General features: G+C 37.2%; 1 protein-coding gene across 1 annotated transcript in view; it reads right to left on the minus strand.

The window, feature by feature from the left end:
• EFCAB3 (EF-hand calcium binding domain 3) overlaps window positions 1-23,699 on the minus strand; it is a 467,300-nt gene that overhangs the window by 188,930 nt on the left and 254,671 nt on the right. Inside the window, exon 42 of the mRNA XM_086357127.1 lies at window positions 63-116. Within this exon, the coding sequence (XP_086213253.1) occupies window positions 63-116 (54 nt within the window). The remainder of the gene's footprint in view (window positions 1-62; window positions 117-23,699) is intronic.

A 23,699-nucleotide genomic window follows, 5' to 3' on the forward strand; every position in this document is an offset into this window, starting at 1 on the left:
GGAAAAAATAGAAAATTGTATAAAGAATCAGAATCATATGCATTTGGTAACTTCTTCCTCACCTGTAATATCTTCTATTCTATCCATCACTTTTTTCAGATCAACCTTCTTATAGGCTGTAAAACACAGTTTAATTAGGGGAAAACAATAATAAGGACTCAGGAAAAAAATCCATAGAATAGGAGGTGTTTTTATCTAAGAGTTATTATTACTATAAGATGACCAAGGAAAATATATACACTTAAAATGAAGATTTAACAGTAAACAATGAATAAATAACCTACAAAAGTTATTACTGACAAATAAAAATTCAAATTATGAATATAAGTTTATTTTACCTAATATCCAAGAAAATTCAGGTTATAGATAGTCCATAGAATCAATGCTGACTTTAAAAAATGTGTTGGGATGTGATTTTCTGAGAAAATGAGATTATTGCACACTGGGGCTTCCCTGGTGGCTCAGAGGTTAAAGCGTCTGCCTCTAATGCGGGAGACCTGGGTTCGATCCCTGGGTCGGGAAGATTCCCTGGAGAAGGAAATGGCAACCCACTCCAGTATTCTTGCCTGGAGAATCCCATGGACGGAGGAGCCTGGTGGGCTACAGTCCATGGGGTTGCAAAGAGTCGGACACGACTGAGCCACTTAACTTTCATGGCTTCCTTCATTTTCTTGGGCTCCAAAATCACTGCAGATGGTGACTGCAGCCATGAAATCAAGACACTTGCTCCTTGGAAGAAAAGCTATGACAAACCTAGACAGAGTATTAAAAAGCAGAAACATCACTTTGCCGACAAAGTTCCACATAGTTAAAGCTATGGTTTTTCCAGTAGTCATGTACGGATGTGAGAGTTGGACCATAAAAGAAGGCTGAGCACCGAAGAATTCATGCTTTCAAACTGTGGTGCTGGAGAAGACTCTTGAGAGTCCCTCTTGGACAGCAAGGAGATGAAACTAGTCAATCCTACAGGAAATCAACCCTGAATTAAATTCTTTGGAAGGACTGACGCTGAAGCTGAAGCTCCAATACTTTGGCCACCTGATGAGAAGAGTTGACTCATTGGAAAAGAATCTGATGCTGGGACAGATTGAGGGCAAGGGGAGGAGGGGGTGACAGAGGATGAGATGGTTGGATGGCATCACTGACTCGATGGACCTGAGTTTCAGCAAACTCAGGGAGATAGTGAAGGACAGGGAAGCCTGCCATGCTGCAGTTCATGGGGTCGCAAAAAGTCAGACACGACTTAGCAACTGAACAACAGCAGCAACAACAACAACATGGACTACTTTAAACTCTGAAAAAAATATATATAAAAATAAATTTTGAAAAAATGATTGTTTTTTTAAGGGTTCCTTTAAATACTTTGAAACCCAAATTATTCTATTTTAAGTGGCCTATCATTATTATTCATGTAAAATTTTTCTTCCTCAATTATGAAATGGTCTAACTCTTCCAAGTCCACATTTGTTAGTGGCTTTGTGTGATTGAAGCAGTCCTTCAGAAAGTCCTTTACTTTCACTTATTTCTTGAAATTACACATCTTTTCTAATATTTGTAAGGATTGATACCTTGTGTTGCCACGTGTTGAGGCAGTGGGCAGAGGGAGACTCGTGCTGATCTGTAAGGAATGTTTGCTAGGGGCCACCTGATGTGAAGAGCTGACTCATTTGAAAAGACCCTGATGCTGGGAAAGATTGAAGGTGGAAGGGGACGACAGAGGATGAAGTGGTTGGATGGCATCACCGACTCAATGCACATGAGTTTGGGTAAACTCCGGGAGTTGGTGATGGACAGGGAGGCCTGGCGCAGAGTCGGACACAACTGAACAACTGAACTGAACTGAATTATGTAAGTGGTCAGTTTAGTGAATCTCTTGAAACTAAATGGTGGATAAGCATTCAGCCTAAGGCCTATCACTTGACACATCATTTGCATCCATCTCAAATTAAAAACAGAATAAATTGAGTTAAAGAAATTTAAACATACTTTTCATAACAAATTTAAAAAATACACAAACATATAAATAGTCCCTCTTTTTACTTCTTCTCACTGTCATTACCATACCTCACCATTAACAACTGCTTTCTGTATATTCTTCCAGACTTTTCCTTAGTTTACAAAAGTATACTACATATTGTTTTAGAAAATTAATAACACTATACATATTATTTTATACTTTTTTGCTACAGTGACCAAAAAAGAATGCATGAATCAATGGCTGGACAAATTGGGTTAAAGCCCGAATTGATGTCTGTAATATAAGGATCAGTGAAAAAAACACACTGCAGATCTTATTTTGTAAAAACCAGAGGAGAATAACCCCTTTCTCTTTCACTAGCACCCATTCCCAGCCCAAAATGTGTTAAGAAATAGATTACAGGCTTTAACTGGACAAAAACATGGAGCCGTGTTGTTGTTCTCCTGAAAGCTATTCAAAGGTTTTTTTTGGAGGGTAACAAATAATTAAAACCTTTGAAACAGTCATAATTAATCCTGCAAACTCAATCTCTATTTAAAATCACACGTTTTCCATAATGCTCACCACTCAGAGGATCCTTCAGGTGATCAAGTTCCTCTTCCGTAAGATTGACCTCCATGGCTTCTAACACAGTATCCAGGTTACTTACATGAACCTTTCCTCCTTAAAAACATGAAAGGAAAGGGAGAAAGGAAGAAAACTGGAATGATTCTAAAATATTTTAAAAATTCATAAATCACTTACTATCTTCAACTAACAGATATTATTGGTTCCCTCCATTCAGGTTTATTGAGATATATTAATAGTTGACATACAACATTGTACAAGTTTAAGGTGTACAACATAATGATTTGACATATGTACATATTGCAAAATGATTACCAAAATAAGGATGGTTAATGCATTCACATTTCTCATAGTTATAATTTTGAGGTGAGAACTTTTGTTAAGATTTACACTATTATTAACTTTCAAAAATACTATACAATATTAACAATATTGTTAATAATAATCATTGTGCCGTACATCACATCTCTAGAACTTATTCATCTTCCAACTGGAAATTTGTATCCTTTGATCACCTTCACCCACTCCCCTCCCCACGCCCAAACCTCTGGCAACTACCAATTTTCTATTTCTATGAGTTCAGTTTTTAAGATACCACATGTAAGTGAGACCACAAAATGTCCATCTTTTTCTCTCTGACTTATTTACTTATACCCTCTCTATTTATAGTGTTCGGAGAAGGCAATGGCACCCCCTCCAGTACTCTTGCCTGGAAAATCCCATGGACGGAGGAGCCTGGTAGGCTGCAGTCCATGGGGTTGCTAAGAGTCGGACACGACTGAGCAACTTCACTTTCACTTTTCACTTTCATGCACTGGAGAAGGAAATGGCAACCCACTCCAGTATTCTTGCCTGGAGAATCCCAGGGACAGAGGAGCCTAGTAGGCTGCCTTCTATGGGGTCGCACAGAGTCGGACACGACGGAGGCGACTTAGCAGCAGTAGCAGCAGCATTTATAGTGTTGCAGATGGTAGGATTTCTTTCTATTTTAATGGCTGAATAATATTCCATTGCATGTATACACACACACACATCCCACATTTTCATTTTATTTATTCATTCAGCTATCATACCATGTCTTGGTTATGGTAAATAATGTTGCAATAAACACAAGACGGCAGATATCTCTTTGAGACAGTAACAGGTATTACTGTTACATGAATATACACTGGTAAAAGAGAATGACATCATAACCTGGTATAAATGCTAATATTTTCAAGAAAAGAACAAAACTACAATAGATTTTTCCAGCTCTTTACAAGCAGAGTTAGAATTTAAAGAGTTTAAAGCAAGAGTTAGAACTTCTCTCCTCAAACCTTAAGCACACCTGCTCAGGAAACTGTTAGATGGGATAGGAGTTAAGCAACTATAAGGAGAGAGCACTAATCAGTACTCTTCACAAAGAAGTAGAGATTATATTTTTCCCCCTCAATTCTTACTCTCAGATTGTTTTCTCTATTCGTCGTCACATCTGGAATACACGGCAAAACTTTTCCCTCTCTCCCTCTTGCCTTCCTTCCTACTCCTCCTGCTCCCTCCCTCCTTCCTTTTCTTTATCTCTTCCTTTCATCTTTCTTTTATTTGTTTATATAAATTTTTTTTCAGAAAAATGCAATCTAACAGAGAACTTCCTTCTAAGATAAAGTAAAGATTTTTACCAGGAAAAAACACAGATGTGAGAAGAAAAACAAGAAGCAAAATAAAGTATTATAGTTTCTTGATACGAATTTAACACTTGAGGAGGATATTTCACAGGCCTAACCATGTTTGCTTACTTTTGTTACTCCTCAAATCCTTCAGCAATCTGTTTTGAAATACCTTTCCATGAGCTGTAAGAAAAGGTACAATTCAGATCTCTGGAAAATTGATATAGAATTCATTGAAAAATTATAAATTGTATGATTACAAAAAGTTACATTTTAATGACGTGCTTTAAAATTTAGTCTATTTTATAGCCATAATATTGACATTTAAGAATATAAATATCTTTCACAATGGCAAACTTATCCATTACTTGGTATTAGAGACATTTATTAGCTTAACTCTCCTATAGTGCAACTCTACAAAACACATAAAAATATTTTTGCTTTATTCTACTGATGTTTCTATTTCTTTCTCTTTTATTATTTTTCATTGTTCATATTGCATACCTAATGCTGACCCAAGGGACAGTATTAGTCACTTAGGGATGACTCAAGTTGTGTTTGAGGAGATAATGATGAAATTTATTCTCAAGTCAAAAGTGTCTTTCTATTAATTTATGGCATTTTGGGGCAAAACTGTACTATTAAAAGATTAAGAGCTGCTCATGCTGACCCATAAGATCAAGTTCCCTGGGAGGCATGGTACATTCTTATGGCTTACCATCAGTTGGCAGTGTTTTCATCAGTTGCTCAAGCTCCTTATCTGTAAGCTCAATTCCCATGTCTTTTAGAACATTTTGTAGGTTACTGGAATCAATTTTTTCTCCTTTGAAAAGATGGAATATTCATAGGTAAAATTAATGTTAAGGGCCAAGCTAATTATTTCTTTTTTTAAAAATATAAATTTATTTATTTTAATTGGAGGCTAATTACTTTACAATATTGTATTGGTTTTGCCATACATCAACATGAATCCACCACGGGTGTACACGTGTTCCCCATCCTGAGCCCCCCTCCCACCTTCCTCCCCAAACCATCCCTCTGGGTCATCCCAGTGCACCAGCCCTGAGCATCCTGTATTATGCATCAAACCTGGACCGGTGATTCATTTCACATATGATAATATACATGTTTCAATGCCATTCTCCAAAATCATCCCACCCTCCCCCTCTCCCACGGAGTCCAAAATACTGTTCTATATATGTGTCTCTTTTGCTGTCTCACATACAGGGTTATCATTACCATCTTTCTAAATTCCATATATATGTGTTAGTATACTGTATTGGTGTTTTTCTTTCTGGCTTACTTCACTCTGTATAATAGGCTCCAGTTTCATCCACCTCATTAGAACTGATTCAAATGTACTCTTTTTAATGGCTGAGTAATACTCCATTGTGTATATGTACCACAGCTTTCTTATCCATTCATCTGCTGATGGACATCTAGGTTGCTTCCATGTCCTGGCTATTATAAACCAATTATTTCAAATCATCTAAAAGTATACTTGTGCTGCAGAATGAATGATTTCCTAATAAAAAGTCAAATCAGAGCTTCCCTGGTGGCACATTGGGTAAGAATCCACATGCCAATGAAGGGGACATGGGTTCGATCCCTAATCTGGGAAGATTCCACAAGCTGCAGAGCAACTAAGCCTGTGCATCACAACTACTGAGCCTGTGCTCTACAGTCCATGAGCCATAACTGCTGAAGCACACATGCCTAGAGCCTGTGCTCTGCAACAAGAGAAGTCACCACAATAAGAAACTCGTGCACCTCAGTGAAGAGTAGCCTCCACTCACAGCAACTAGAGAAAGCCCATGCAAAGCAAGGAAGACCCAGTGCAGCCGAAAATAAATAAATAGATAAATAGAAAAGTTTTTTTAAAAACTAGTCATTTAAGAAAGGTCACATCAAAAATAGATTTTGTCCCTTAATAAATGGGATATACTCCTAACTTGGAATACTTAGAATAACACCACAAAGTATAGAAGCAAATCTGCTTGTACAATTATCTACAAATAGGACAAGAGATGGTTAGTACAATAAAATACATAATCATCAGAGTATAACCTATTTTACTTTATTTTGTTAAAACTATGTGATTAGCTGTTTGCAATGAACTTATGTTTAATGCTTCACTCTGGTTTTACTCTGTCCATAAATACTCATGAAATACTTTTATTGAATAAAAAACCCATCAAATATAAGACTTCTAATGAAGAAATAGTCATTTTGTTTTACTTATAAAACCCAGATAATGTTAGCTTAATCTGTTGGTCAGTAGATGAAAATATTTTATCAAAATGAACACTGAAAATATGCTAATTTATAAGTCACATATTATATATTGGGAAATACTATTAAATTTTTATCATAAACCATGATTTAGTATAAATCATTTATAATAAATTCCTACCTGTAAAAGCTTTTACTTCATCCTTCAAGGTTTTAAGGGACACTGTATTATCAACTGTAAGACAGAAAACATAACATGAATCTCATAAAATGATTTAACATAACATAAGAACACTCTCCCTTCTCCTGATTATAACAACTAGCAATAGCACTTAATAAGTGTACTGGGCATTTCGTTAAGCATTTAAAATGGTCATTCAATAAACATTTATTCAAAATAAGCAAAGAACATGGATTAGAAAAAATTATAAATATTAAAATTAATGCTTTCTTCAAAAATGTAAATTTGACTTTCTACCCAATAAAATATCAAGTCTTATATTTGATAATGAAAAGATGGGCTATTTTGTAGAGGCCAGCTTTCTTGCTCTCAGAGTTCAAAAGACTCTTCTACTGACCATGCCACCAGTATCTGGAACAGTATATTCCCAACTTCTTTAACTTTCTCACCTCCAATCTTGATATCTTCCCCATGAAATTTCTTTTATTTCTTTCCTTCCTCTGTTAAAGGTACAAAGCTCAAAAGACCATGGTATCTAATACACTTACCACTGACTGGCAGGTTTTGTGTCAGATCTTTGAGTTCCTCATTGGTGATCTTGATTCCCATGTTGCCAAGTACAGTTTCCAGGTTTTTGATGTCAACACTCCCTTAATTAGAAAGAGACAGGACTGTGAAGCAAATTTAATGATTCCAGAGAAGTTATTTTTAAGGTTTTATTTTTGACACATATACCTTCTGAGAATCTGAGAAAGGCTGTGTATCTTATACTCCTACACAGTGCACCTGTACTTATTTATAAACAGTGCATTAAGATTTAGAGGATGTTCTGAAGCCCTTCCATGGACCTCATAAGTGTTCATGAAACTAAAACTTTTTTTTTAAACTAAAACTTAAAACATCTGATCCACATTAAAAAATTAATTCCTTTGAATCATGATTACATCTTTCAGCATAAAGATCAAAGATTCGTTGAATCAAATACATAAAGGAAGTTGACAACGTAAATAATATTAGGATTCTTTCCTTTAGTCCAATTTGGAGAAGAAGATAAGAGTAATTAGTATATGCAAGATTTGAAACAATAAGTAAAATATTTTTGGACAGTTCACAGGATTAAAAAAAATCTCACTACTAGCAGGAGTGAGCAAGTGGAGTAGGAAGACCCTGAGCTCACCTGCTTCCATGGGCACACTAAAATTACAACTATTTATGGAGAGGTATTTTTTTTAACTTCAAATTTCATATTGGAGTATGGTTCAGGTGTATAGCAAAGTGACTCAGTTATACATATACGTTTCCATTCTTTTTCAAAAATTTTCCCCATTTAAGTTGTTACATAATATTGAGCAGAGTGCCTTGTGCTATATATGGTAGGTCCTTGTTGGCTATCATTTTAAACACAGCATTGTGTACACATCAATCCCACATTTCCTAACTACCCCTACCTTTCCACCCTTCACCTCTGGTAACCATAAATTTGTTCTATAAGTCTGTGAGTCATTATGGAGCAACTATTGATGAGAAACATTGGAAGATGAGCAGAAAAGATGTTCTACAATTACAGATATAAAGAAGGAACTCACAATAACATGGGTTGGAGGGGCAGAGATGTAGCAAAGTTAAGATTCATACTCCTGAATGGGAGATCCACAACTGGATGATGAATACAACTGGAGAGGTTCTCCCCAAGGTATGAGAGGTCCTGGCCCCTGAAACTAAGAGCTAATTCATTGAAAAACAACAACTTGATAAATCTTTAGTCAGATTCATCAAGAATAAAAGAGAAGGCCCAAACCAATAAAATCAGAAATGATAAAGGAGAAGTTACAACAGATAGCAGAAAAATACAAGAGATCATATGAAATTACTACAAATAGTTACACACCAATAAAATGAACAATCTAGAAGAAATGGATAAACTCCTAGAAACATACAGTATAATCTTCCAATAATGAACCAGGAAGAAATAAAAATAAGAACAGCCCAATTACCAATAATGAAATTAATCAGTAATTAAAAAAAACCAAAACTCCCAACAAACAAAAATCTAGGACTGGATGACTTTGCAGGTGAATTTTACCAAACATTCAGAGAAGAGTTAACACCTATTCTTCTCAAACCATCCAAAAACTTGTGGAGGAAGGAGTGCTTCTGAACTCTTTCTACAAGGCTAGTATCACCATCATACCAAAATCAGACAAAGATATCACACAAGAAAGAAAGTTTTAAGTCAGTATCACTTATGAACATAGATGCAAAAATCCTCAACAAAATATTAGCAATCCAAGCTCAGCAATATATTAAAAGGATTATACACTATGGTCAAATGGGATTTATCCCTGGAATGTAAGAACAGTTCAATATCTGCAAACTAATCATATGATACACCACATTAACAAACTGAAGAGTAAAAATCATATGAGCAACTCAATAAATGCAGAGAAAGATTCTGAAAAAATTAACGTTTATTTATGATAAAAGCTCTCTACAAAGTGGCTATAGCAGAAACATAGCTCAAGATAATAATGGTTATATATGACAAACCCAGGCTTCTGTGGTAGCTCAGTTGGTAAAAAAAAAAAAAATCCATCTGCAGTGCAGGTGACCCTGGTTCTATTCCTGGATTGGGAAGGATCCCTGGAGAAGAGATAGTCTACCCACTCCAGTATTCATGGGCTTCCTTGGTGGCTCAGATGGTAAAGAATCCACCTGCAATGTGGGAGACCTGGGTTCGATCCCTGGGTTGGGAAGATCCCCTGGAGGAGGGCATGGCAACCCACTCCAGTATTCTCGCCTGGAGAATCCCCATGGTCAGATAAGCCAGGTGGGCTATAGTTCATGGGGTTGCAAAGAGTCAGACACGACTAAGCGACTAAGCACAGCACATGACAAGCCCACAGCTAACGTCATCCCCAACAGTGAGAAGCTGAAAGCTAAGATTAGGTACAAGACAAGGATGACCACTCTCACTACTTTTATTGAACAAAAGTATTGGAAGTTGTAGTCACTGCAATCAGACAACAAAAAGAAAATAGAAGAAATCTAAGTTGGAAAGGAAGAAGTAAAACATCACTGCTTGCAAAAGACATGTACTATACATAGAAAATTCCAGTGACATCACCAAAAAACTACTAGACCTCATCAATGAATTCTGTAAAATTACAGGATACAAAATTAATCTACAGAAATCTATTGCATTTCTATATGCTAAAAATAGAGTATCAGAAAGAGAAATTAAGAAAGTAATCCCATTTACCCACTGCATCAAAAGGAATAAAATACCTATGAATAAATCTAACTAAAGAGGTAAAGGACTTGTATTTGGAAAACTATGAGACGCTGATCAAAGAAGCTGAAGATACATAAATAGATGGACAGATATACTGTGTTTGTGGATTGGAAGAGTCAATGTTGTCAAAATGGTTATATTACCCAATGCAATCTACAGATTCAATGCAATCTCTATCAAATTAACAAGGACAGATATCAAGGTATATATCAAAATACAAAGGACATTTTTTCACTGAACTAGAACAAATAATTTTAAAATTTGCATGGAATCACAAAAGATCGGCAAGTCAAACAATTTTGAGGAAGAAGGATAAAGCTGGAGGTATCACATTTCCTATTTCAAAGTATACTACAAAGCTACAGTAATCAAAATAATAAGGTACTGGCACAATAATGGATTCATAAATCAATGGGACAGAACAGAGAACCCAGAAACGAACTCTCACTTATATGACCGAGTAATCTATGACAAAGGAGTTCAGTTCAGTTCAGTCGCTCAGTCCTATCCGACTCTTTGCGACCCCATGAATCCCAGCACGCCAGGCCTCCCTGTCCGTCACCAACTCCTGGAGTTCACTCAGACTTATGTCCATCGAGTCAGTGATGCCATCCAGCCATCTCATCCTCTGTCGTCCCCTTCTCCTCTTGCCCCCAATCCCTCCCAGCATCAGAGTCCTTTCCAATGAGTCAACACTTCACATGAGGTGGCCAAAGTACTGGAGTTTCAGCTCCAGCATGATTCCTTCCAAAGAAATCCCAGGGCTGATCTCCTTCAGAATGGACTGGTTGGATCTCCTTGCGGTCCAAGGGACTCTCAAGAGTCTTCTCCAACACCACAGTTCAAAAGCATCAATTCTTCGGTGCTCAGCCTTCTTCACGGTCCAACTCTCACATCCATACATGACCACAGGAAAAACCATAGCCTTGACTAGACGGACCTTTGTTGGCAAAGTAACGTCTCTGCTTTTGAATATGCTGTCTAGGTTGGTCATAACTTTCCTTCCAAGGAGTAAGCGTCTTTTAATTTCATGGCTTCAGTCACCATCTGCAGTGATTTTGGAGCCCAGAAAAATAAAGTCTGACACTGTTTCCACTGTTTCCCCATCTATTTCCCATGAAGTGATGGGACTGGATGCCATGATCTTTGTTTTCTGAATGTTGAGCTTTAAGCCAACTTTTTCACTCTCCACTTTCACCTTCATCAAGAGGCTTTTTAATTCCTCTTCACTTTCTGCCATAAGGGTGGTGTCATCTGCATATCTGAGGTTATTGATATTTCTCCCAGCAATCTTGATTCCAGCTTGTGTTTCTTCCAGTCCAGCGTTTCTCATGATGTACTCTGCATAGAAGTTAAATAAGCAGGGTGACAATATACAGCCTTGATGTACTCCTTTTCCTATTTGGAACCCGTCTGTTGTTCCATGTCCAGTTCTAACTGTTGCTTCCTGACCTGAATACAAATTTCTCAAGAGGCAGGTCAGGTGGTCTGGTATTCCCATCTCTTTCAGAATTTTTCACAGTTTATTGTGATCCACACAGTCAAAGGCTTTGGCATAGTCAATAAAGCAGAAATAGATGTTTTTCTGGAACTCTCTTGTTTTTTCCATGATCCAGCGGATGTTGGCAATTTGATCTCTCATTCCTCTGCCTTTTCTAAAACCAGCTTGAACATCAGGAAGTTCACGGTTCACATATTGCTGAAGCCTGGAGCAGGCGGCTGCGACGACCGGCGCACTAAGTGCACTAGTGCGGCCGAGAGGAGCTACCCCACATCCGAGGTCAGGGGCAGAAGCCGGGAGGACCCCATGCCCGAAGGGCGGCGGCCAAGAGGAGTTACCCCATGTCCGAGGTCATGGGCAGCGGCCGAGAGTGCCAGGCTGGGACGGCGCAGGAACGGCCCGAGAGGAGCTACCCCACGTCCGAGGTCAGGGTGAGCGGCCAAGAGGAGCTACCCGGCATCCGAGGTCAGGGTGGGCGGCCGGGAGGACCAACCCCGCATCCAAGGATCGTGGCTGCGCAGGCGCAGGAGGGCCTAGAGGAGCTATCCCACGTTGAAGGTCAGGAAGGGAGGCGGTGAGGAGATACCCCTCGTCCAAGGCAAGGAGCAGCGGCTGCGCTTTGCTGGAGTAGCCGTGAAGAGATACCCCATGCCCAAGGTAAGAGAAACCCAAGTAAGACGGTAGGTGTTGGAAGAGGGCATCAGAAGGCAGACACACTGAAACCATACTCACATAAAACTAGTCAATCTAATCACACTAGGACCACAGCCTTGTCTAACTCAATGAAACTAAGCCATGCCCCTGGGGCAACCCAAGATGACAAAGGAGGGAATATAAAATGGGAACAATACAATTTCTTCAATAGATGGTGTTGGGAAAACATGCAAGAGAATCAAACTGGACTACTGTTTCACACTGTGTACAAAAATAAATTCAAAATGGAGTAGAGGCTTAAATGTAAGGCCTGAAACCCTAAAACTTCTAGAAGAAAACACAGGCAATAAGCTCTTCAACATAAAGTTTCAACAGTATCTTTCGGATCTGTCTCTTCAAATAAGGGAGACAAAAATATAAGCAAAAAGGGGGGGAAAAAAAGCAAAAGTAAACAAATGGGACTATGTTAAACAAAAAGGCTTCTGCACAGCAAAGAAAAACTATCAACCAAATGAAAAGGCCATCTACTTTGGGAGATGATATTTGCAAACAATATATCCAATGAGGAGTTCATATCCAAAATACACAAAGAACTCAAACAACTCAACACTAAAAAAAAAAAAAAAAAATCCAATTAAAAAAACTGAACAGAGGCTCTGAGCAGACAGTTTTGTAATCAAGACACACTGATGGCTAACAGGTATATGAGAACATGCTCAATATCACGAATCAACAGGGAAATGTAAATCAAAACCACAATGAGCTATCACCTTACACCTGTTGGAAAGCCTATTATCAAAGAGATAAATAACAAGTGTTGGAGAGAATGTAGAGAAAAGTGAACCCTTGTACACTGTTGGCAGCAATATAAATTTGTGCAGCCACTGCGGAGAACAGTATGGAGATTCCTCAAAAAATTAAAAATGGAATTATTATATGATCTTGCTCTTCTAACTCTTGGGTATTTATCCAAAGAAAATGAAAACACTACTTAGGAAAGATGAATGCACCCCCACATTCATTGCAGCATTATTTACAAATTTACAAATGCCAAGATATAGAAGCAACCTAAGTGCCCATCAAGAGATGATTGGATAAGAAGATGTGGGGTATATATACATATATATATGGAATGGAATATTACTTAGTCATAAAATATATACATATATATATGAAATGGAATATTACTCTGTCATAAAAAAATCTTGACATTTTCAGCAACATGGATGGATCTGGAGGTATAATGCTAAGTGAAATAAGTAAGGCAAAGAAAGAGAAATATTGTATGATTTCACTTATTTGAGAAATCTAAAAAACAAAACAAACAAATATAACAAAACAAAAACAGAGTATTAGACACAGAGAACAAAGAGATGGTTGCCAGAGGAGACAGTGGTAAGAGTGGTAGGGAATAAAAGAAATAGACAAGGGAGATTAATAGGAACAAACTTTCAGTTGCAAAATATATATATATATATATATATATATGTCACAGGGCATTAAATGTACAGAGTGGGGAATACAGTAAATAACTATGTAATGTTTTCATATGGTGACACAACTTATTGTGGTGATCACTTAAAAATAAACAGAAATATTCAATCACTATATTGTGTAACAAGAACAAACACAGTTTTGTAGGTCAGTTATACTTCAAAAACAAACACATTCATAGGAAAACAGATCTGATTTGTGGTTACCAGGGACAAGGTGTGGAAGGAAAGGAAATATGATGAAGGCAGTCAAAAGGTACAACTTTCAATTATTATGTAAATAAGTATGAGGGATGTAATGTACAATATGATAAATACAGTGAGCACTGTAGCCCACCAGATTCCTCTGTCCATAGGATTTTCCAGGCAAGGATACTGGAGTGGGTTGCCATTTCCTACTCTAATAGCACTGTGTGCTGTGCTTAGTCGCTCAGTCATGTCCAACTCTTTACAGTCCCATGAAAGTAGCCCTCTGTCCATGGGGCTTCTCCAGGCAGGAATACAGGAGTGGGTTGCCATGCCCTTCTCCAGGGGATCTTCCCAACCCAGGGATTGAACTCAGGTCTCCTGCCTTGCAGGAGGATTCTAGTACTGCCTGAGCCACCAGGGAAACCCAAGAATATTGGAGTGAGTAGCCTATCCTTTCTCCAGGTAATCTTCCCAGGGAATTGAACTGGGCTCTCCTGCATTGCAGGTGGATTCTTTACCAGCAGAGCTACCAGGGAAGCCCATAGTTAACATTACTGAATGTTATACACAAAAATTGCTAAGAATGCCTAAAATTTCTGATCACAAGGAAATTTTTTCTATTTTCTTAATTTTATAACTACATGAGATGATAGATGTTCACTAAACTTACTGTGGTAACCATTTCTTGATGTATGTAAGTCAAATCATTATGCTGAACACAAACTTATACAGTAACTCTATGTCAATTATATCTCAAAAAAACTGGAAGAAAAAAAGATTTCACTATTACTACTAATGATAATGATAGCTAATCTTTATGGAGAATTTTTTTTTTGGTACCAGGCACCATACAAAACATTTCATTTTTTTTGTCATTTAATCTCAGAGATATCATATAACAGTTAACCGAAATTTCTGTATAAATAGTTCATCTTTTTCTTTTTTGCAAGTAACTATTTCCTCCCCAAATAAATGCTGAGAGTGTGGGATACATTTCTAAGCAACATGGTTGATTACCTTGTCAAATAAAAAGAAATATGTTTTTTTAAAAAATGACATGGACTCTATATAAACAAGGAGTAGCAATATTCATAACGAAGTGATTAGATAATGGTGTAAAGCCAAATGAGAACCTCATATTCAACTGCTTTCTTACGACTTCTGACTCATGTTTAAGATACTTTACACTACTTGGCACCATGTTCTCCCCTCCCTCCTTCCTTCTTATGCTCAAGTTCTCCCCAGTGTGACCAGCAGGAATCTACTCCTGTTTCTTTTGACATGAACACGTTAAGTATTACCTTGCTTTCAGAAAAAAGGTACCCCATGCTCACTCTGTACTTTTCCTATCCCAGACCTGGAAGCAGAATTTCTCCAATGAGCTCTGGGGTTCCTTTTAGTAGAAATTTTATTGAGAAACCATGATCACTGAAACTAAGATGTGATTGTTTCTAGGTCCTTTTCTTTCAAGGAAAATACAGGAAATTCATCTTTAAAACAAACAGGATAATTAAAAAAACAACAACCGTGAATTTGTAGTGATCCAAATTATAGTTACAGGATTTTTCCTAACTTCTTGATTGCATATTTGTACCTCTTTTCTCTGAAACTGAAACATGTTAGTTTCTAAGAATATTAACATATTTATTTGTTTTATTCTGCTTTTACCTGTAATAGTCACAATATTAAATTCCAATATTATTATTAATGATAAAAATATTGAATAAAGTTTAAGATTCCTTTGAAGTCCTTTCTGTAGTTAGTATATATTTCACTGTTCAGTCATAGCACTGCATTTCAGAAATCACTTGAAATAACTAGGTTCCCTATATCATTCTATTGGGCTTCCTTGATAGCTCAGTTGGTAAAGAATCCACCTGCAATGCAGGAGACCTTAGTTCGATCCCTGGGTTGGGAAGACCACCTGGAAAAAGGAAAGGCTACCCACTCCAGTATTCTGGCCTGGAGAATTCCATGGACTGTACAGTACATAGGGTTTCAAAGAGTCAGACATGACTGAACGACTTTCACTTCCACATATCATTCTATTAGCACTTTGTTATATAATTAGACTCATGTGTTTCAGTTTATTTTCAATTTTAGAATTTATTTTTCTTCAATATTTGATTTTTTTAATATTTAAGCATTTTTAAGTTAAAACTAAATAAGAAATATACTCAGACTTCCTTCTAGCCCCTTCATAGTGTTTCCTGAATCTCCTACAAGTGAACTGTTTTTTAAAATTACTTTCTGATTTATGTTTCAGATTGATTTTGCAAAAATAAGCATGTAGGTTCTTATTTCCTCTCCTTCCTTACATAAAATGTAGCTTTCTATATTGATGATTCTACATCTTGCTTTGGTTAGTTAATATATATCCTGTAGATTATACATGTCAATATAAATAACCAATATACCAAATTTTTGATTGGACTTTCTGGAAGCTTTAAGAAAAGTCTCAATGCAGGTTATAGATAAAGTGATTTCATAATCCACTATGTGAGTAACAAAGGAAAAACTTTAAAAATTATATTCATTAGAGTAAATTTATTCAATTTACTCTATAGTTAGAAAAAAACTTTTTCAGTTAAAACTAGAAAAAGTATAGCAAAAGTATGGCAAATCGGTGGGGAAACAATGGAAACAGTAAGAGACTCTATTTTCCTGGGCTCCAAAATCACTGCAGATGGTGACTGCTGCCATGAAATTCATTCATTTATTTATTTTTGCCATGAAATTTAAAAATGCTTGCTTCTTGGAAGAAAAGCTATGACCAACCTAGAGAACATATTAAGAAGCAGAGACATTACTTTGCCAACAAAGGTCCATCTAGTCAAAGTTATGGCTTTTCCAGTAGTCACGCACGGATGTGAGAGTTGGACTATAAAGAAAGATGAGCACCGAAGAACTGATGCTTTTGAACTGTGGTGTTGGAGAAGACTCTTGAGAGTCTCTTGGACTGCAAGGAGATCCAACCATTCCATCCTAAAGGAAATCAGTCCTGAATATTCATTGAAAGGACTGATGCTGAAGCTGAAACTTCAGTATTTTGGCCACCGGATGAAAAAAACCGACCCATTGGAAAAGACCCTGATGCTGGAAAAGATTGAAGGCAGGAGAAGAAGGGGACAACAGAGGATGAGATGGTTGGTTGACATCACCGAATCGATGGACATGAGTTTGAGTAAGCTCTGCGAGTTGGTGATAGGGAAGCCTGGCGTGCTGCAGTCCATGGGGTCACAAAGAGTCAGACACAACTGAGCGACTGAAGTGAACTGATAGCAAACCTACACAGGAGCTGGTGGTTTATCAATATTAAACATACTCATCTCATTCTTTTCCTTCTCTTCTCCATGATTTTTCCTTTTTTCTCTGTCTTATAGTACATAACCATTGCATTTTCCTCTTGTGTCTCATAACTAAACACAGAGTTCTCACTTGAATCATGGGTTCAGTTCAGTTCAATTCAGTTGCTCAGTCGTGTCCGATTCTTTGCAACCCCATGAATCGCAGCACACCAGGCCTCCCTGTCCATCACCAACTCCCGGAGTTCACTCAGACTCATGTCCATCGAGTCAGTGATGCCATCCAGCCATCTCATCCTCTGTTGTCCCCTTCTCCTGCCCCCAATCCCTCCCAGCATCAGAGTCTTTTCCAATGAGTCAACTCTTTGCATGAGGTGGCCAAAGTACTGGAGTTTCAGCTTTAGCATCATTCCTTCTAAAGAAATCCCAGGGCTGATCTCCTTCAGAATGGAAGGTTGGATCTCCTTGCAGTCCAAGGGACTCTCAAGAGTCTTCTCCAACACCACAGTTCAAAAGCATCAATTCTTCAGCGCTCAGCTTTCTTCACAGTCCAGCTCTCACATCCATACATGACCACTGGAAAAACCATAGCCTTGACTAGACGGAACTTGGGTAGGCTTACATATTACTTAGTTTTTGTAGTCCCTGTGTTCTGAGCACATCTCTCAGATCCTATTTACCATTTTTGAGCATTCCCAGCCATGATGTGGTTTTGCTCCCAACAAGCAGCACCTATAGCTTTTGTTTGTAAGACTACCCTCATGCTACTGAAGACTGCTTTTCTCTCTTGTACAGAAAACAAAGAAAGTGTGGCTGGGTCAGCCAATGACTGATTGAGGGAAAGTGTGAAAGATCTCGATTGGGACAACTCTGAGGTGTAATTTACAGAGATCTTCAGTGGGATTATTCTGAAGGTATCAAGACTTTGTCTAAGATGGGGTTTTTACTTGGCTTCTTCCATCCCCTTATATAAGTTTTCTTTGGTAACTCTTCTGTAACAATTCACTTGCACATAAATACTAGTCTCAGGGTCTGCTTCTGAAAACCAAATTTAGGACACTTGGCTTTGAAGTGGTCCTCAGAAGCAGACCATAAGGTGGTGTATGTCTTGCTGGACAGGTTATAACAAAGATTCCATTGATGGTGTAAGGGAAGGGGTCATAATCCCTAACACATGCATATGTATGTGTATGCTAAGTCATTTCCAACTCTTTGCAACCCCAGGCACTGTAGCCCACCAGGCTTCTCTAGTCCATGGGATTTTCCTAGCAAGAATACTAGAGTGGGTTGCCATTTCCTCCTCCAGGGGATCTTCCTGACCCAGGGATTGAACCCACATCTCCTTTATTGATAGGCCGATTCTTTACCACTGAGCCACCTGGGAACCTATAACACACTGTATTGTTGAAACTGCTGAGATGTTCACCTTTGGAGAATTGATTGTAAAACCAATATAATATTGTAAAGTAATTAGCCTCCAATTAAATAAATTTATATTAAAAAATTTTGAACAAAAAAAACATGCAGGTAGAAGGGGATATAATGGCTCAAGTAATATTCTCTAATGTTTGAGAAATATGAATAAATTTTAATTTTACAATATAATTGGATGGTTGTTGCTTAGTAACTTGAGGCATGTGTAAAGGGCAGGCTTCCATGGCAGCAGTTTAAGAGGCTCGCATCTTTTATTTGAAGAGACAGTGTTGAAGACCAAGATCAGGACCTGATGGTCAGAAAGGCAGAACCTCAGAGAAAGCTGAATGTGCAGTCTTAGAAAGTCTGCTCTACCACAGTCATGGCTCTAACAGGGAGTTGGACACTGAGACCTGTGGTAGGGACATTTGGATGGATGCACTTATTGCCTCATTAAAGATAGTGTTCCATAGACCCTCTTGAGGAACATAGTTATTTGATGGATCTTCAGGTCTTATATAATAGATTCATTCTGGTATACCCAATTTATTTGAACTTTTTGTTCACTCCTCAGCATTGTATCAAGGCAGTTCTGGCATTTTCACCTAATTTGATGTGGGCCATTGTCTTCCAAGCTCCTAGGAGCCAACCCAGAAGTTTACTGTCCACTCCAAGTAGTTTTGGCTGGGCATTAAAACTGGACTTACAGGAACAAGCACCTACATCAACAAACTCTTCCTATCCAGCCTCAGCCTCATTTTCCACACTCTATTCTGGGTTATACTTGAAGATCTTATCCCAGAAATGCTGTCCTAGTCCTTGCCAGTACATATCAGCTAAGTATTGCAGTTCCTTCTATGAATAATCTCTTTATCCTTTAGAAGGGTCAGCACTTCTTCAGTTGGGTCAAGCTGAGACTTGAATCTGTTATAGGTCCAGTAGCCAGGAAGGGAAAGTACTGTCTTTCAAAGTATTTGCCTTAGTTGGGGCTTCTACGTAGCTTCTTGGAAAGGAACAAAGCTCCAAACCTCTAGTAAGTAGGAATGGCCCAATTTCATGAGACTAGAAATTCAGGAGAATTGGGGGACCAGTTAGGTGAATTTGAAGCAAAACTTGATTTTTTTTACTGTACTAACCAAGAGAAAAGATTTATGAGAACTACTCTAGAGAATTAAAGTCTTTCTACCAAGACATGACACTAAAATTTTAATACTGAAACATAGGTACCACTAAGTCCAACTCTACACAAATATTTACATTAAGCAGTATAATGCAGAATCAACATGACAATTATTGTTAATGGCAAAACATAATTACCATACTAATCTTAGGTTTATAATGACTTTATACTCACCTGTAATGACTTTCACTTCTTCCATCAAATTATGCAGATCAACATTTCCATTTGCTACAAGTCCAAAAGAAACACATAATAATGGTATGACCTTAGGAAATATATATAAATTACTCATATAGTATAATAAAGTCAGCTAAATTAGGCTCACATCAAAATTTAAATGAACACTCCTTTAAATTTGGGGATTTTGAAGATTTATGTCATATTAATAAAGTTTTTTGGAGATCATAAACTCTGGACCAGAGAGAAGGCTGGCTTTTGGCGAGCCCTTCTGTTTTATAATTATCAAAATTTCCTTGATGCTGACCTGATATTCTGGTACTGCCAAAGATCTGACCGAGGCCCTAATCAAGCCCGGAGCATTCAGTGAAGGCAGCATGTGGGGGTTAATATCTGAGATGAGTAAAATAATTAGCAGGAGCTAATCAGAAGAAGGAGAAGGAGAAAGGGTTTTTAACAAGTAGGAGATAAGTTAATACTGTGATACTTGAAGTATCTGGTTCCTAGACCAGCTGCATAGGCATCATGTGGGAACTTGTTAGAAATGTGAATTCTAGGGCTCCATCTCAGACCTACTGAATTAGAAACTGGGTATGTGGCCTAGGAATTTGTGGTTCATCAAGTCTGAGAAATTCTTATACACACTCAAGCTCGAGAACCACTATGATAAGCAAAATGGGTCTGGGATAGCATGCTATGTATGAGCAGTGTAGGATGGCCGGACGTAGACTTGGATTACTGTGATATTGAATGGTTTGCCTTGGAAATGAACAGAGATCATTCTGTCGTTTTTGAGATTGCATCCAAGTATTGCATTTCGGGCTCTTTTGTTGAGTATGATGGCTACTCCATTTCTTCTGGATTACTGTGATATTGAATGGTTTGCCTTGGAAACGAACAGAGATCATTCTGTCTTTTTTGAGATTGCATCCAAGTATTGCATTTCGGACTCTTTTGTTGAGTATGATGGCTACTCCATTTCTTCTAAGGGATTCCTGCCCGCAGTAGTAGATATAATGGTCATCTGAGTTCAATTCACCCATTCCAGTCCATTTTAGTTCGCTGATTCCTAGAATGTTGACATTCACTCTTGCCATCTCCTGTTTGACCACTTCCAATTTGCCTTGATTCATGGACCTGACATTCCAGGTTCCTATGCAATATTGCTCTTTACAGCATCAGACCTTGCTTCTATCACCAGTCACATCCACAGCTGGGTATTGTTTTTGCTTTGGCTCCATTCCTTCATTCTTTCTGGAGTAATTTCTCCACTGATCTCCAGTAGCATATTGGGCACCTACTGACCTGGGGAGTTCCTCTTTCAGTATCCTATCATTTTGCCTTTTCATACTGTTCATGGGGTTCTCAAGGCAAGAATACTAAAGTGGTTTGCCATTCCCTTCTCCAGTGGACCACATTCTGTCAGACCTCTCCACCATGACCCACCCGTCACGGGTGGCCCCATGACGGGCTTAGTTTCATTGAGTTAGACCAGGCTGTGGTCTGTGTGATTAGATTGACTAGTTTTCTTTGATTATGGTTTCAGTGTGTCTGCCCTCTGATGCCCTCTCGCAACACTTACCTTCTTACTTGGGTTTCTCTTACCTTGAACGTGGGGAATCTCTTCACGGCTGCTCCAGCAAGTCTTAGGTTACTCTCACCTTAATATTGAGCTCTCTTCTAAGCTTTTAAGTATTTATCTGGCACCAATTATAATTATTTTTTAAGGTTGTCACAGAGAAGATAACAGGAAAAAATGCCCTAAGAATATCTCTAGTGCTCACCATCAACTTGTAGCTTTTTTGACAATTTAGCAAATTCTTCTTCTGTGAGCTTGACTCCCATATTTTCCAAAGCCTTATGGAGATTATTCTTTTTAATCTTCCCCTCTTAGGACAGAGACAGTAAAGCAACATTTGAAATAAGTCATATAATAGCAAAACAAGGAAAATATTTAAAAGGTGTTATTAGTATTAACTTTAATGACCACATAGTAAAGCAAAAGAGATACTATATTTCATGATTTTGTTATCATTTTATTTCAAAAAGGCTGAATACCCAAACAAATGTGTCCACTTGAAGATCCAAATAGAAAGTCAATGTAAGAGAATTATATTTCCTTTATCTATCTATCTATCTATATTTCCTTTTTCTATTCTTGGTGACAAGCATACATAGTAAAGCAGTGTTAAGGGTCTTAAATAAGTAGAACTGCAGGCCACAACTTAATTCCTCTACACAAAAGATAGGGTTATTTCTGTTTAGTGACTTGATATGTGAGTTATCAGTGTAGTTGACCACTGCTCTTTAACAATGGTTAGATTTTTTTCTTTTTTTTGGTTGGGGTAAATTTTTCCTTTTGATAAGAAGTTGAAAAGAAACTAAGACTATACAGGACTTACTGGTAAGAGAAATTGTATGTTAATAGCAGACAGAATGTAGTCATGCTAAAAGAATCATAAATGACAAATTATATAAAGACAAGATTTATACTTGAATGATATGTCTGAAAGACTTTGATAATACAAATTTATAGAATCTAGATAATATACTTTAAAATTTTGTTTCTTACTTACTTTTGAGAGACTTCACACTCTTCATTAATCTATTATGATATAACTTTCCAGCAGCTGTAAGAAAAGCCATAATTCACATAATGGTAAAATTAGTAAGATATAAAATAATATGAATTAAATAATTTCAGAAATAGAAAATTTTAAACTTTTTATCCATATACAAAATCAATTATTTTTATATAGTAGCAATGAGTAGTTCAAAAATATACTAAGAAAGCAGTTCCATTTACAAGAGCATCAAAACAAGTAAAATGCTTAAGAATAAATTTAACAAAAGAAGTGCAAAACTTATACTCTGAAAATTATGAAACACTGTAGAGAGAAATGAAAGAAGATATAAATAAATGAAAAGATATCCACATTCATGGATTGGAAGATCTAATACTGTGAGGATGACAATACTCCTCCAATTGATCTACAGATTCAATGCAATCTTGTCAAAATTCCAACTGGTTTGTTTGCAGAAATTGATGGTCTGATTCTAAAATGCATTCAGTGAAACTGGGACCCCAAGTAGCCAAAATAATCTTGAAAAGGAAGAAAAACTTTTGGGGACTCACACTTTCCAATTTATAAAATACAAAGCTACAGTAATCAACACAGAAGGGTACTAGCATAAGGCTAAATATATAGATCAAAGAAATAGAACTGAAAGCCCTAAAATAAGTCCTCCAATATATCATCAATTGGTTTTTGACAATGGTGAAAATAAGGAAAGAATAGTCTTTTCAACAAATTGTGCTGGGAAAACGAAATATTCACATGCAAAAACAACATTCTTTTGGATCCCTACCTCAAACCATATACAAAAATTAACTCAAAATGTATCAAAGACCAAAATATAAGAGCTAAAACTATAAAACTTTTAGAAAAAATATGGGTGTGAATTTTCTTGACTTTAGGAAATGGTGTTTTAGATATGACTCCCAAAGGAGAAGCAAAAAGATTTTAAAAACTGGACATCATCAACATTAAAAACTTGTGCATCAAAGGACAAAATCAAGAAAGTGAAAAGACAATCCACAGAATGGGAGAAAAATTTTGTAAATTACATATTGGACAATAGACTTATGTCTAGAATATATAAAGGGTTTGTACCTAGAATATATAAAGAACTCTTACAATTCAACAATAACAACAACAAAGCCCAATTTAAAAATGGACAAAGGACATGAATAGATTTTTCTCCAAAGGACATATACAAACACCAATATGAACAAGGAAAAGATGCTCATTATCATTAATCATCAGGGAAATGCAGATTCTAAGCAGAATAAGATACCACTGAAGGCAATGGCACCCCACTCCAGTACTC

Source organism: Bos grunniens, chromosome 19 (assembly GCF_055505025.1).
Source record: "Bos grunniens cultivar Pamir isolate PY7600 chromosome 19, Bosgru_T2T1.0, whole genome shotgun sequence".
Lineage (NCBI taxonomy): Eukaryota > Metazoa > Chordata > Mammalia > Artiodactyla > Bovidae > Bos > Bos grunniens.